This window comes from Alosa pseudoharengus, unplaced genomic scaffold, assembly GCF_046254945.1.
Source record: "Alosa pseudoharengus isolate Yale_2024_CS ecotype anadromous, Long Island Sound unplaced genomic scaffold, YU_APseudo_1.1 YU_APseudo_1.1_scf_14, whole genome shotgun sequence".
In the NCBI taxonomy this organism is placed as follows: domain Eukaryota; kingdom Metazoa; phylum Chordata; class Actinopteri; order Clupeiformes; family Clupeidae; genus Alosa; species Alosa pseudoharengus.
The window spans coordinates 36767296-36783591 of NW_027468609.1; the positions used below are offsets into that span (position 1 = coordinate 36767296).

The window sequence follows — 16296 nt, forward strand, 5'->3', positions numbered from 1 at the left end:
CAACTGTATTTAAGTAGGGAAAACGTGGATGTTTTTGATTAGTGCTATCTTCCTCCCTCAATGGCTACGTCTGAGCCCGCTAATATAGCAAAATGCTAACACATTCGCGCCGCGCACCAGAGCGTTTAAGTGCACCTACCGACACGGGAGAGGTATGACTCAACTCGTGAAAGTTAAGGTAAGAACATATTACTATAGACATTGGGTGGCGTGTTCCTTTAAAGAAGCACTATGTAGTTTTTTTTTGCCTTGAAACAACAGCTTCAAACTCTTTTGATGATACACTGACTTATAATAGGGAGAACAGTGTCTCTGTCATTATTACTGTATGCCTGGAGCGTCTGGTACTGCACTATGTACCGTTGGTGTACTGTGCAGGAATGTGACCCTTTTAGTCACTTTTCCACATGCTGAGTACTCCTTTTTTATAATGTACAGGGTTCTATTAAAATCTACCAGAAAGCCCTGATTTTTAGAAAAATAATGGATACTCAGTTCCTCGTTGCTTTAATATGTTTCTCTGTGTTTAGCCAAGGGCTCCTAACTCCTTGAAAGTTTTGCTTTTTACAAGAATTTTTGTTGGGTCAGGAATTTCAATTCTGTAATTCCTTGTGGACACATATTTATTTCACGTTATCACAGATACTTGGTAAACAGACATGTATCCATAAGACCAGTGAGACTTGAGCTGGGATCATTACTGTAGGTACACTAGCAACTGTGCAGAAACCTGTTGAAATATTGGATAGGGATCAGTAGATCCCATATTGGATGGGGTCAGTAGGTACACCAACAACTGCATAGAAACCTGTTGAAATATTTGAGCAGTTATAGTTGTGGTCTTTTCTTAATGTTCTTTACCTCAAGTTCCTGTAACTCTGCTGTATAGTTACAGTGGGTTGTACTGGGCAGTACCATTAATCCAATTACCAATTACCAATTTACACTTTGCTGTAGGATAGGTTGACCGTGTATAAAGGTTTTTGAATATGAAGAAATTTAAATATGTAAGAGTGACTGCGGATTCAGTAAATCAACAACCTTCCTATAATGTCCTATTTGTCTGGCAACACTCAAAATGCACACATACACCCAAGCACAGAAACACAGTAGAAACGGAGAGTGCATTGAAGTCAAGCTTTATTTTAAATAGTACCTGGGATCTCCTTCACTTCAAATTCATCTTAACTGTTAACTGAAAAGGAATGTGGGCTCTCTAGACAGCGGAGTTAGCCAGAGCATAGCAGCACATGGGTGCTCTGCGGTGTTGGGTCTCTGGGAGTGACAGACAGACAGACAGACACGCATGGTGTGTCCTGGGAGGGGTGGAGGTCCTTAGGCAGAGTCCTGGATGGCTGTTTGGCTTTCACCTGTGGAGGCAGTAAGCACAGAGAGCATTAATATTTCAAGCCATGCTGATTCTAATCTTTTCTGGTTACTCCCAGAGCACAACAGAAGTGGTAATGGGTAAGGCTGTCCTCTGCACATCTCAATTAAATGTTAACATAAGTGATTAGTTGGGAAAATTTGTTTTGTGGACACTTGAAAATGTCTTTTCTGAGGAGTTTTGGTGTGACGCTCTTAATACAATTCAGGTCATCAAAATATTTGTCCATTATATGTTTGAAAAGGGATATTTCAAGATCTTATGATTCAGAAGTTAAACATGGGACTCAAAAGTGCTGTTATGCCTTGAGTGTAGTTATTCGGTGTGCCTTACCTGAGATTCCCAGTCTCTTCTCCTCGCCTTCCAGCAGTTTCCTGTAGGTGGCGATCTCGGCATCGAGCTTCAGCTTGATGTGCAGCAGCTCCTGATAGTCCTGCATGTATTTGCTCATCTCCATCTTGGTCTCGCAGAGCTGGTTCTCCAATTGAGCAATGATGTCCTCCAGCCCTGCCATTTTGTCCAGGTGAGCTGCCTCCATGTCTTCCAGCTGCTGTTCCAGAGCAGCATTGCGGGCTCTCAGGCCATCAATCTGGTTCTGCAGGTCGGTCACCTGGTTGTGGTAGGTGGTGATTTCCTCCTTCATGGTCTTCATCTGGTCCTCAGCTTTGCCAGCTTGTTGTTTCAGTGTGTCGAATTTGCCCTTGTACCACTTCTCTGCCTCCTGGACGTTGCGAGCGGCCACGGCCTCGATCTCGGCACGCATGTTGCGCAGGTAGGCAGCCAGGTCAGGGCGGTCTGAGTCCAGCTCCACAGTGACCTTGGACTCCTCAATCTGCTTCAGAAGGTCAGCCACCTCTTCATCATGCAGCTTCTTCAGGAACTCAATCTCAGCCACCAGCTGTTCCACGCGCTTCTCCAGCTCTGCTTTCTGCAGTGTGGCATTATCCACGTCCTGACGGAACTCTCGCAGGATCATCTCCGCCTCCTCTGCAATGCCAGATTGGGTGAGAGATGGTCAGCATGGCACTACATTGGCATAGAGCTGGTAACTCAGACCTTTAGACACCTCACATTTGAATTGCTCTCAGCTCACCTTGTCATATCACTCTAACTATTACTATAACAGTATTTGTAGTAGTAGGAAATGTGGTTGCATATGGTTAGCATTACAACAGTACAACGGTTACATTTTGTATTGTTTCACTAAACTACATGACCTCTTATTTGTTTACCTCTGTTATCTGAAGACACAAGTACAGTATACTGAATGATGACAGGTAACAGTATTGATAGGCATTAGCCATTTGTTTTTATGTACAGTAGGTATTAAAAAACCAGCAAGATTACCTTTGAGGGCCAGCTCTTCCTCAAGTTTGAGCCTCCACACTTCCACCTCCTCCTCGATGTAACCCCTCTCAATGTCGGCCGCACCCTTTTCAGCAGTCAAAGCCTCAATCAGGTCCCTCATCTCCTTGAATTTGATGTCGTACTCTTCGGCGAGCCCACCGGGGCCTCCCTTGAAGCGGCCCTGCAGCGCGGCCAGCTCTGCCTGCAGCTGGGCGTTCCTTTGTTCCAGGGCCTGCACCTTGTCAATGTAACCAGCAAAGCGAACGTTCAGCTCCTGCATCTCCTCCTTCTCGTTGGCATGCTGCTGGTGGATCTCGGTGCCCACCTCAACAGCAGACACACCACCCTGGTACCCAGCACGGCCGCGGCTGTAGGAGGAGCCCCTGCAGCGGGAAGGAGATGGACTTTGCACCCGGACTCGACTGGAGCCGCTGACCGACAGGGACTTCTGGGAATATGAGGAGCCTCTCATGGTTCTGCCTTTTGTGTTGTTAGCTGGGTAATAGTTCCACCACAGGAGCTCTGCTTTGCTTGTTCCCCAGGAGCTGGCTGAGCTTGCTACTGACTGTCCAAGTGCTGGACCCTTGGCTTATAAAGGGCCACTAGGAATCTCACATCCCTCTTTGAAACTCTCACAGGGTTTTGACACGTTTTAAATGTGGATTGTGACAAGACAGACAGACGTTACTGTTATTAATAGATAGATATTTGCTTGAAAGATAATGCATATGCCTTCTCTTCTCAACTTCTATAAATCACAACACATCTTATTGACAATACACAGTACACTGGCGCGTTGGGGTCATGTTTGCCCTGTTTGGACTTATCTTCCAGTCGAAATCCAGCAATCTGATCAGCTGATGGAAACCTGCATTCTGATCGGCTGTCGAAATCCAGCAATTTAATCCCTGCACACATGCCAACCAAATTGTGTGTGTGTAGCTGACTCTATAGGCCAAGCACAAGACTCAGTTCTCAGTCACACCTGGGGCCAAGCCTTTTGTCCCTGAGCATTAACTGTGACAACTGATATGTGTGCAATTTCATGAATTTTCAGCCATGGGAACCACCTGAAAAAAACTTAATCCAACATCATTCCTTACCATTTCGACACTTTTCTACATATCAACAATTCATTCACAATTTAACATCAGCAACATTTTGAGGTACACCATCACTAGTCATCAGCCATCCGTGTGTTTGGCCCTCATCTCACCTGAATTCCCATCCCTACAACTGCCCTATCATCGCGTATTATCATCGCGTACAGCCTAGCGACCCACCACTTGCCCTATGACAACTCTGCCTGGATTCCTGGCCCGTACAGCCTAGCGACCCACCACTTGCCCTATGACAACTCCTAATCCCCCTGGACAATTCCATTTCCTACACTGGACTATTTGAACTTTCTGACACTAAATAGGATTCATGCATTATCATACCGAATATGTAACCATCCCACCTCTTGTAACATACACCTCAGGTGGTTTTAAACACCATGTTCTATTCTCTACATCTGACTAACTTATACTGTGTTACTTTAACATGTTTCCCTGTGTGAATAGCCAATTAGTTTCCAAACTCCTTGAAGTTCTGCTTTTTAGAAGATTTTTTGTTGGTTAATGAATTTCAATTGTGTTAAGTCTGTAATTGCTCCCAGACACATTTAATTCATGTTATCACCGAGATATTTAGTAAACATGCATTGTACACACACATCCATAAGACCAGTGATGCTTGAGCTGGGATCATTAGGTACACTAGCAGCTGCACAAAAACCTGTTCAAATATTGGATATGGATCAGCAGATCAAATATTGGACAGGGATCAGTAGATAGCAACTGCTCAGAAACCTGTTAAAATATGTTAGCAGTTAGGCTATAGTCATGGTCTAATGATCTTTGCCTCTAGTTCCTGTAACTTAATCTAGTTCCTAGACTGTAGTTCCTTAATCAGTTCCAGTTGAAACATTGCTGTAGGATAGGTTGATTGTATATACAGTATAGAGGTTTTTGAATATGAAAGTGAAATAGGAGTTTGCTGATAGACGGTGCATGGTCTGTAGTCTATGGTCTAACCTGAATGTTGATGACTCATTTCCATCATTCCCACAGCTGGCTGAGAAATATCAATCGACTAGAAAAGCGTTTTCATATACGTAGCTTTGTCTGTACTTCATTCCCTTAATTTCCCAATACTTCTCCTACCTGCCTCATTGACTCCCTTTTTTATGCCTCTTCCAAATGTTAGAGGCATAATCTCCTACATTTACAGTCAGATTCACAATTAAAACTGAAAGGGAGGAGGACCTAGGTGAGAATATTCCAGAGGAGCTATGAGATTCTGTTCTGCGTCGTGTGCATACCTCCTCAATATAAGCAAAGCATGGCCTGACTCAGTGCAAGAGAGGTCACCACACCCACTGGACCAAGTTAGATTGAGCACGATATACTGTAACCTGACATTGACCGCATCTGTGACCGCTGTCGCCTGACCCTGGCATCCCTTGCACATTTTGGTTTTGTCCAAGTCCGTATGAGTACTGAAGGTCCTTAAAATCTTGTCAGTCTTGGAAGTAGTAATTTACCCCTTTGGCTGGCATTCTCCCTCCTTCAATTGTATTCCCCCTTTGAATTGTATGTCTTATTTTTTTCTAACTTCATAAAAGAAAGAATACCTTATCAGGGAGGGAACCAAGTTAGGGGGTGTCTGTGGACTCCCATCTCAGTAAGATTAGAGGCCATGCTACAGATGTCATAAATACAACAAATTCAGCCTTATATAAAAGGTTCTACATGCAGCTTTTATAAAACATGGGGATCTCTCTCTGACAGCATAGATAATTTAAGCCACCTATCAATACCAGGTCGAGGCTGGGGCTCATAGGCCGACACCCAATAATGACATAAAAAAGGCAATCACTATGTCATTTCTTTTTGTTTTATTGGTGCCTGTATGTGTTTGTGTCTGTGTATGTACACTGAAATAAATAACCCATTGGATATACTTAATTTTAATATGTACATTGGTTGCACATACATGAAATGTCTAAAATGAATGCAGCATATTTCTTTATAACATTGATTCATGCAAAACTTGATCAAAGTCCTGACAGTTTACTCAGAAGCAGTCATTATGATGAAAAACACATGATGTGAAACCACTGATATCTTCTGCATGCTCAACACAGTCATGGTGGGGACAATTCATGGTTTATTTCAGAGCATACCATACCATACAACCCAGCACCAAATTTCTCCTAGTCTCTAAGCACAACTCTCAATAAAAAAACGGGGGGAAACTTTTAGCAACACTGACAGCTGTGTGATTATCTCAGTGTTCTTGCAAAGGCTCATGCATTTGGGAGCACAATAAAATGGTGACACCAAGGCATCCCACGCGTACATTTGCCTTCCTGGTTCAGCACTTAGATGCTTCACATTGATCTTACATGATTCTGTTGGATAAATCCATTCCTGTGGCAAAATATGTCAGTTATAAGAATGACAACTTAAATGTTATAACATTATGTTTGAAAGAAGAGTTTAAAACATCTGTTTAATTTCATGTTTGTGGTTTAGTAACTGTGACACACCATCTTTTTTCCCACAGTGTATCATATGTGATTCAATTAGATACATGGGGATTGCTCAATTGGAATGACTAATTGAACACAATAAGGTTGTGGTAATTCAAAACTAGACAGTTTTATGTAATTGTAATGTAATATGGTTTGATGAATTGGACAGCCCTGACTTTTTCTTTTTTTTACAGTGTTTATGTTTGTGTAATTGTAGTATGTTTGCTCTTTGATGTAACATAATATGTCTGGTATCATCACCATGTATATATATATACAGTGCTGTGCATAAGTTAAGACACCCATGCTAAAGTTGACTAAAAAGAAGAATGAAAAATCCAGTTAAAAAAGGCCAGTTATTTCATGGATCCAGGATACTATGCATCCTGATGAAGTTCCTTTGGCCTTTGGAATTAAAATACACCCACCCTTCACCATACCTAGAGATTGGTATGGTTTTATTTCAGTTAGCCTAATAGCTGGTTTGATTTGCATTGAGAGATGATCTTATGGAAAGTACCCCATGCCAATCTGAAGGGTATGTGATGATGTGGGCGTAATTTAATTATTTTAATTCCAAAGGCCAGGGGAACTTAATCAGGACACATAGTATTCTTGATCCATGAAATACTGTAACTGGCCTTCGAAAATAAAAAATCTGTCTGCCTCTATGGGAAATTAACATGGGGGTTCCTTTTTTATGCCTACTGTATTTTAAAGAATAACATTTATTTATTTACGATACATGATTCATTCACAAAGAAAATCAGTATCCTTAAAGTTTTTTTTTTTTTAATTAAGATCAATTTCTAAAATATTTTGCATTGCTCTTTTTAGTAAACTTTACAATGGGTGTCATAACTTATGCACAGCACTGTGTAGATTTAGAAAAAAATATTTACTTTTTTTTGTAATTTACTGCAGATTCAGTAACCCTCCTAAATGTCTTATTTCTCTGGCAACACCCAAAACACACACATACACCCAAGCACAGAAAACAGGGAGTGCGTTGAAGTCAAGCTTTATTTGAAGTAGCAGCTGGGAACACCTTCACTTGCAACTCATCTTAACTGTGACTCAAAAGGGCTTAAGGAATGTGGGCTTCCCAGACGGATAAGTTAGCCAGAGCATAGCAGCACATGGGTGCTCTGCGGTGTTGGGTCTCTGGAAGTGACAGACAGACAGACAGACAGGCGTGGTGTGTTCTGGGAGGGGTGGAGGTCCTTAGGCAGAGTCCTGGATGGCTGTGTGGCTTTCACCTGTGGAGGCAGTAAGCACAGAGAGCATTAATATTTCAAGCCATGCTGATTCTAATCTTTTCTGGTTACTCCCAGAGCACAACAGAAGTGGTAATGGGTAAGGCTGTCCTCTGCACATCTCAATTAAATGTTAACATAAGTGATTAGTTGTGAAAATTTGTTTTGTGGACACTTGAAAATGTCTTTTCTGAGGAGTTTTGGTGTGACGCTCTAATGCAATTCAGGTCAAATATTTGTCCATTATATGTTTGAAAAGGGAAATTTCAAGCTCTTAAGATTCAGAAGTTAAACATGGGACTCAAAAGTGCTGTTATGCCTTGAGTGTAGTTATTCGGTGTGCCTTACCTGAGATTCCCAGTCTCTTCTCCTCGCCTTCCAGCAGTTTCCTGTAGGTGGCTATCTCGGCGTCGAGCTTCAGCTTGATGTGCAGCAGCTCCTGATAGTCCTGCATGTATTTGCTCATCTCCATCTTGGTCTCGCAGAGCTGGTTCTCCAATTGAGCAATGATGTCCTCCAGCCCTGCCATTTTGTCCAGGTGAGCTGCCTCCATGTCTTCCAGCTGCTGTTCCAGAGCAGCATTGCGGGCTCTCAGGCCATCAATCTGGTTCTGCAGGTCGGTCACCTGGTTGTGGTAGGTGGTGATTTCCTCCTTCATGGTCTTCATCTGGTCCTCAGCTTTGCCAGCTTGTTGTTTCAGTGTGTCGAATTTGCCCTTGTACCACTTCTCTGCCTCCTGGACGTTGCGAGCGGCCACGGCCTCGATCTCGGCACGCATGTTGCGCAGGTAGGCAGCCAGGTCAGGGCGGTCTGAGTCCAGCTCCACAGTGACCTTGGACTCCTCAATCTGCTTCAGAAGGTCAGCCACCTCTTCATCATGCAGCTTCTTCAGGAACTCAATCTCAGCCACCAGCTGTTCCACGCGCTTCTCCAGCTCTGCTTTCTGCAGTGTGGCATTATCCACGTCCTGACGGAACTCTCGCAGGATCATCTCCGCCTCCTCTGCAATGCCAGATTGGGTGAGAGATGGTCAGCATGGCACTACATTGGCATAGAGCTGGTAACTCAGACCTTTAGACACCTCACATTTGAATTGCTCTCAGCTCACCTTGTCATATCACTCTAACTATTACTATAACAGTATTTGTAGTAGTAGCAAATGTGGTTGCATATGGTTAGCATTACAACAGTACAACGGTTACATTTTGTATTGTTTCACTAAACTACATGACCTCTTATTTGTTTACCTCTGTTATCTGAAGACACAAGTACAGTATACTGAATGATGACAGGTAACAGTATTGATAGGCATTAGCCATTTGTTTTTATGTACAGTAGGTATTAAAAAACCAGCAAGATTACCTTTGAGGGCCAGCTCTTCCTCAAGTTTGAGCCTCCACACTTCCACCTCCTCCTCGATGTAACCCCTCTCAATGTCGGCCGCACCCTTTTCAGCAGTCAAAGCCTCAATCAGGTCCCTCATCTCCTTGAATTTGATGTCGTACTCTTCGGCGAGCCCACCGGGGCCTCCCTTGAAGCGGCCCTGCAGCGCGGCCAGCTCTGCCTGCAGCTGGGCGTTCCTTTGTTCCAGGGCCTGCACCTTGTCAATGTAACCAGCAAAGCGAACGTTCAGCTCCTGCATCTCCTCCTTCTCGTTGGCATGCTGCTGGTGGATCTCGGTGCCCACCTCAACAGCAGACACACCACCCTGGTACCCAGCACGGCCGCGGCTGTAGGAGGAGCCCCTGCAGCGGGAAGGAGATGGACTTTGCACCCGGACTCGACTGGAGCCGCTGACCGACAGGGACTTCTGGGAATATGAGGAGCCTCTCATGGTTCTGCCTTTTGTGTTGTTAGCTGGGTAATAGTTCCACCACAGGAGCTCTGCTTTGCTTGTTCCCCAGGAGCTGGCTGAGCTTGCTACTGACTGTCCAAGTGCTGGACCCTTGGCTTATAAAGGGCCACTAGGAATCTCACATCCCTCTTTGAAACTCTCACAGGGTTTTGACACGTTTTAAATGTGGATTGTGACAAGACAGACAGACGTTACTGTTATTAATAGATAGATATTTGCTTGAAAGAAAATGCATATGCCTTCTCTTCTCAACTTCTATAAATCACAACACATCTTATTGACAATACACAGTGCACTGGCGCGTTGGGCTCATGTTTGCCCTGTTTGGACTTATCTTCCAGTCGAAATCCAGCAATCTGATCAGCTGATGGAAACCTGCATTCTGATCGGCTGTCGAAATCCAGCAATTTAATCCCTGCACACATGCCAACCAAATTGTGTGTGTGTAGCTGACTCTATAGGCCAAGCACAAGACTCAGTTCTCAGTCACACCTGGGGCCAAGCCTTTTGTCCCTGAGCATTAACTGTGACAACTGATATGTGTGCAATTTCATGAATTTTCAGCCATGGGAACCACCTGAAAAAAACTTAATCCAACATCATTCCTTACCATTTCGACACTTTTCTACATATCAACAATTCATTCACAATTTAACATCAGCAACATTTTGAGGTACACCATCACTAGTCATCAGCCATCCGTGTGTTTGGCCCTCATCTCACCTGAATTCCCATCCCTACAACTGCCCTATCATCGCGTATTATCATCGCGTACAGCCTAGCGACCCACCACTTGCCCTATGACAACTCTGCCTGGATTCCTGGCCCTAACCATCCCACCTCTTGTAACATACACCTCAGGTGGTTTTAAACACCATGTTCTATTCTCTACATCTGACTAACTTATACTGTGTTACTTTAACATGTTTCCCTGTGTGAATAGCCAATTAGTTTCCAGACTCCTTGAAGTTCTGCTTTTTAGAAGATTTTTTGTTGGTTAATGAATTTCAATTGTGTTAATTCTGTAATTGCTCCCAGACACATTTAATTCATGTTATCACCGAGATATTTAGTAAACATGCATTGTAGACACACATCCATAAGACCAGTGATGCTTGAGCTGGGATCATTAGGTACACTAGCAGCTGCACAAAAACCTGTTCAAATATTGGATATGGATCAGCAGATCAAATATTGGACAGGGATCAGTAGATAGCAACTGCTCAGAAACCTGTTAAAATATGTTAGCAGTTAGGCTATAGTCATGGTCTAATGATCTTTGCCTCTAGTTCCTGTAACTTAATCTAGTTCCTAGACTGTAGTTCCTTAATCAGTTCCAGTTGAAAAATTGCTGTAGGATAGGTTGATTGTATATACAGTATAGAGGTTTTTGAATATGAAAGTGAAATAGGAGTTTGCTGATAGACGGTGCATGATCTGTAGTCTATGGTCTAACCTAAATGTTGATGACTCATTTCCATCATTCCCACAGCTGGCTGAGAAATATCAATCGACTAGAAAAGCGTTTTCATATACGTAGCTTTGTCTGTACTTCATTCCCTCAATTTCCCAATACTTCTCCTACCTGCCTCATTGACTCCCTTTTTTATGCCTCTTCCAAATGTTAGAGGCATAATCTCCTACATTTACAGTCAGATTCACAATTAAAACTGAAAGGGAGGAGGACCTAGGTGAGAATATTCCAGAGGAGCTATGAGATTCTGTTCTGCGTCGTGTGCATACCTCCTCAATATAAGCAAAGCATGGCCTGACTCAGTGCAAGAGAGGTCACCACACCCACTGGACCAAGTTAGATTGAGCACGATATACTGTAACCTGACATTGACCGCATCTGTGACCGCTGTCGCCTGACCCTGGCATCCCTTGCACATTTTGGTTTTGTCCAAGTCCGTATGAGTACTGAAGGTCCTTAAAATCTTGTCAGTCTTGGAAGTAGTAATTTACCCCTTTGGCTGGCATTCTCCCTCCTTCAATTGTATTCCCCCTTTGAATTGTATGTCTTATTTTTTTCTAACTTCATAAAAGAAAGAATACCTTATCAGGGAGGGAACCAAGTTAGGGGGTGTCTGTGGACTCCCATCTCAGTAAGATTAGAGGCCATGCTACAGATGTCATAAATACAACAAATTCAGCCTTATATAAAAGGTTCTACATGCAGCTTTTATAAAACATGGGGATCTCTCTCTGACAGCATAGATAATTTAAGCCACCTATCAATACCAGGTCGAGGCTGGGGCTCATAGGCCGACACCCAATAATGACATAAAAAAGGCAATCACTATGTCATTTCTTTTTGTTTTATTGGTGCCTGTATGTGTTTGTGTCTGTGTATGTACACTGAAATAAATAACCCATTGGATATACTTAATTTTAATATGTACATTGGTTGCACATACATGAAATGTCTAAAATGAATGCAGCATATTTCTTTATAACATTGATTCATGCAAAACTTGATCGATCAAAGTCCTGACAGTTTACTCAGAAGCAGTCATTATGATGAAAAACACATGATGTGAAACCACTGATATCTTCTGCATGCTCAACACAGTCATGGTGGGGACAATTCATGGTTTATTTCAGAGCATACCATACCATACAACCCAGCACCAAATTTCTCCTAGTCTCTAAGCACAACTCTCAATAAAAAAATGGGGGGAAACTTTTAGCAACACTGACAGCTGTGTGATTATCTCAGTGTTCTTGCAAAGGCTCATGCATTTGGGAGCACAATAAAATGGTGACACCAAGGCATCCCACGCGTACATTTGCCTTCCTGGTTCAGCACTTAGATGCTTCACATTGATCTTACATGATTCTGTTGGATAAATCCATTCCTGTGGCAAAATATGTCAGTTATACTGCCCTACAAAGCCAAAAGGCAGTAACTGCATTTTTGGTCGAAAATGAGTTAATGTCATTTTTGGGATATTAAAGACTTCCTTTATCATATGGATAAATATCTATACTGAATTTGACTGTTTTTTAAAAAAAATAGAGGGTTGTGTTCACCGTAACTCCCAAAACCATACAAGCAACCATGGCAGAGAGCCACAACTGCAGTTACTGTTCTTTGGCTTTGTTCTTTGACGTGCAAGTACAGTTACCATACTCTGCCTTTGGTAGCAAATATTGATTATATGTCAGTTACTGCCTTTTGCCTTTGCACGACTCCTTATTTTTAGTACATAATACAAAGGCAGAGTACAGTATCTGACAAATAAGGGTCAAAGGTCAACTTTGAGCAGAAGTTTTTTTTATATATACACATTTCTTCATCAGGGCAACAATTCACCAGATTTTCATTGCTCTACCTATAATACATTTGTGTAGACAAAACAAAAAACTTTAAAGTCATTTTTCTCAGTTTGACACTCTGGTCAGTTACTGCCTTTTGCCTTTGTAGGGCAGTATAAGAATGACAACTTAAATGTTATAACATTATGTTTGAAAGAAGAGTTTAAAACATCTGTTTAATTTCATGTTTGTGGTTTAGTAACTGTGACACACCATCTTTTTTCCCACAGTGTATCATATGTGATTCAATTAGATACATGGGGATTGCTCAATTGGAATGACTAATTGAACACAATAAGGTTGTGGTAATTCAAAACTAGACAGTTTTATGTAATTGTAATGTAATATGGTTTGATGAATTGGACAGCCCTGACTTTTTCTTTTTTTTACAGTGTTTATGTTTGTGTAATTGTAGTATGTTTGCTCTTTGATGTAACATAATATGTCTGGTATCATCACCATGTATATATATATACAGTGCTGTGCATAAGTTAAGACACCCATGCTAAAGTTGACTAAAAAGACGAATGAAAAATCCAGTTAAAAAAGGCCAGTTATTTCATGGATCCAGGATACTATGCATCCTGATGAAGTTCCTTTGGCCTTTGGAATTAAAATACACCCACCCTTCACCATACCTAGAGATTGGTATGGTTTTATTTCAGTTAGCCTAATAGCTGGTTTGATTTGCATTGAGAGATGATCTTATGGAAAGTACCCCATGCCAATCTGAAGGGTATGTGATGATGTGGGCGTAATTTAATTATTTTAATTCCAAAGGCCAGGGGAACTTAATCAGGACACATAGTATTCTTGATCCATGAAATACTGTAACTGGCCTTCGAAAATAAAAAATCTGTCTGCCTCTATGGGAAATTAACATGGGGGTTCCTTTTTTATGCCCCCTGTATTTTAAAGAATAACATTTATTTATTTACGATACATGATTCATTCACAAAGAAAATCAGTATCCTTAAAGTTTTTTTTTTTTTAATTAAGATCAATTTCTAAAATATTTTGCATTGCTCTTTTTAGTAAACTTTACAATGGGTGTCATAACTTATGCACAGCACTGTGTAGATTTAGAAAAAAATATTTACTTTTTTTTGTAATTTACTGCAGATTCAGTAACCCTCCTAAATGTCTTATTTCTCTGGCAACACCCAAAACACACACATACACCCAAGCACAGAAAACAGGGAGTGCGTTGAAGTCAAGCTTTATTTGAAGTAGCAGCTGGGAACACCTTCACTTGCAACTCATCTTAACTGTTACTCAAAATGGCTTAAGGAATGTGGGCTTCCCAGACGGATGAGTTAGCCAGAGCATAGCAGCACATGGGTGCTCTGCGGTGTTGGGTCTCTGGAAGTGACAGACAGACAGACAGACAGGCGTGGTGTGTCCTGGGAGGGGTGGAGGTCCTTAGGCAGAGTCCTGGATGGCTGTGTGGCTTTCACCTGTGGAGGCAGTAAGCACAGAGAGCATTAATATTTCAAGCCATGCTGATTCTAATCTTTTCTGGTTACTCCCAGAGCACAACAGAAGTGGTAATGGGTAAGGCTGTCCTCTGCACATCTCAATTAAATGTTAACATAAGTGATTAGTTGTGAAAATTTGTTTTGTGGACACTTGAAAATGTCTTTTCTGAGGAGTTTTGGTGTGACGCTCTAATGCAATTCAGGTCAAATATTTGTCCATTATATGTTTGAAAAGGGAAATTTCAAGCTCTTAAGATTCAGAAGTTAAACATGGGACTCAAAAGTGCTGTTATGCCTTGAGTGTAGTTATTCGGTGTGCCTTACCTGAGATTCCCAGTCTCTTCTCCTCGCCTTCCAGCAGTTTCCTGTAGGTGGCGATCTCGGCGTCGAGCTTCAGCTTGATGTGCAGCAGCTCCTGATAGTCCTGCATGTATTTGCTCATCTCCATCTTGGTCTCGCAGAGCTGGTTCTCCAATTGAGCAATGATGTCCTCCAGCCCTGCCATTTTGTCCAGGTGAGCTGCCTCCATGTCTTCCAGCTGCTGTTCCAGAGCAGCATTGCGGGCTCTCAGGCCATCAATCTGGTTCTGCAGGTCGGTCACCTGGTTGTGGTAGGTGGTGATTTCCTCCTTCATGGTCTTCATCTGGTCCTCAGCTTTGCCAGCTTGTTGTTTCAGTGTGTCGAATTTGCCCTTGTACCACTTCTCTGCCTCCTGGACGTTGCGAGCGGCCACGGCCTCGATCTCGGCACGCATGTTGCGCAGGTAGGCAGCCAGGTCAGGGCGGTCTGAGTCCAGCTCCACAGTGACCTTGGACTCCTCAATCTGCTTCAGAAGGTCAGCCACCTCTTCATCATGCAGCTTCTTCAGGAACTCAATCTCAGCCACCAGCTGTTCCACGCGCTTCTCCAGCTCTGCTTTCTGCAGTGTGGCATTATCCACGTCCTGACGGAACTCTCGCAGGATCATCTCCGCCTCCTCTGCAATGCCAGATTGGGTGAGAGATGGTCAGCATGGCACTACATTGGCATAGAGCTGGTAACTCAGACCTTTAGACACCTCACATTTGAATTGCTCTCAGCTCACCTTGTCATATCACTCTAACTATTACTATAACAGTATTTGTAGTAGTAGCAAATGTGGTTGCATATGGTTAGCATTACAACAGTACAACGGTTACATTTTGTATTGTTTCACTAAACTACATGACCTCTTATTTGTTTATCTCTGTTATCTGAAGACACAAGTACAGTATACTGAATGATGACAGGTAACAGTATTGATAGGCATTAGCCATTTGTTTTTATGTACAGTAGGTATTAAAAAACCAGCAAGATTACCTTTGAGGGCCAGCTCTTCCTCAAGTTTGAGCCTCCACACTTCCACCTCCTCCTCGATGTAACCCCTCTCAATGTCGGCCGCACCCTTTTCAGCAGTCAAAGCCTCAATCAGGTCCCTCATCTCCTTGAATTTGATGTCGTACTCTTCGGCGAGCCCACCGGGGCCTCCCTTGAAGCGGCCCTGCAGCGCGGCCAGCTCTGCCTGCAGCTGGGCGTTCCTTTGTTCCAGGGCCTGCACCTTGTCAATGTAACCAGCAAAGCGAACGTTCAGCTCCTGCATCTCCTCCTTCTCGTTGGCATGCTGCTGGTGGATCTCGGTGCCCACCTCAACAGCAGACACACCACCCTGGTACCCAGCACGGCCGCGGCTGTAGGAGGAGCCCCTGCAGCGGGAAGGAGATGGACTTTGCACCCGGACTCGACTGGAGCCGCTGACCGACAGGGACTTCTGGGAATATGAGGAGCCTCTCATGGTTCTGCCTTTTGTGTTGTTAGCTGGGTAATAGTTCCACCACAGGAGCTCTGCTTTGCTTGTTCCCCAGGAGCTGGCTGAGCTTGCTACTGACTGTCCAAGTGCTGGACCCTTGGCTTATAAAGGGCCACTAGGAATCTCACATCCCTCTTTGAAACTCTCACAGGGTTTTGACACGTTTTAAATGTGGATCCTGACACCCCACTGGAGGGCCTGGGCCGCACACCTCATTAGCTTGCACTGCATTGTTAGTGGCGCAGCACAC

General features: G+C 43.1%; 1 protein-coding gene and 2 pseudogenes across 1 annotated transcript; all 3 read right to left on the reverse strand.

The window, feature by feature from the left end:
* Positions 1-1344: 1344 nt before the first annotated feature.
* Positions 1345-3292, reverse strand: LOC143122590 (vimentin-like). Its single transcript, XM_076283385.1, has 2 exons — positions 2735-3292; positions 1345-2374 (listed from the first exon to the last, which is right to left on the reverse strand). Exons 1-2 carry the CDS (start codon positions 3204-3206, stop codon positions 1686-1688), a joined length of 1161 nt encoding a protein of 386 aa, XP_076139500.1. The 5' UTR covers positions 3207-3292; the 3' UTR covers positions 1345-1685.
* A 4591-nt stretch (positions 3293-7883) lies between these two features.
* Positions 7884-9490, reverse strand: LOC143122665 (vimentin pseudogene; annotated as a pseudogene).
* Positions 9491-14510: 5020 nt separating this feature from the next.
* On the reverse strand, positions 14511-16031 carry LOC143122667 (vimentin pseudogene; annotated as a pseudogene).
* Positions 16032-16296: the final 265 nt, after the last annotated feature.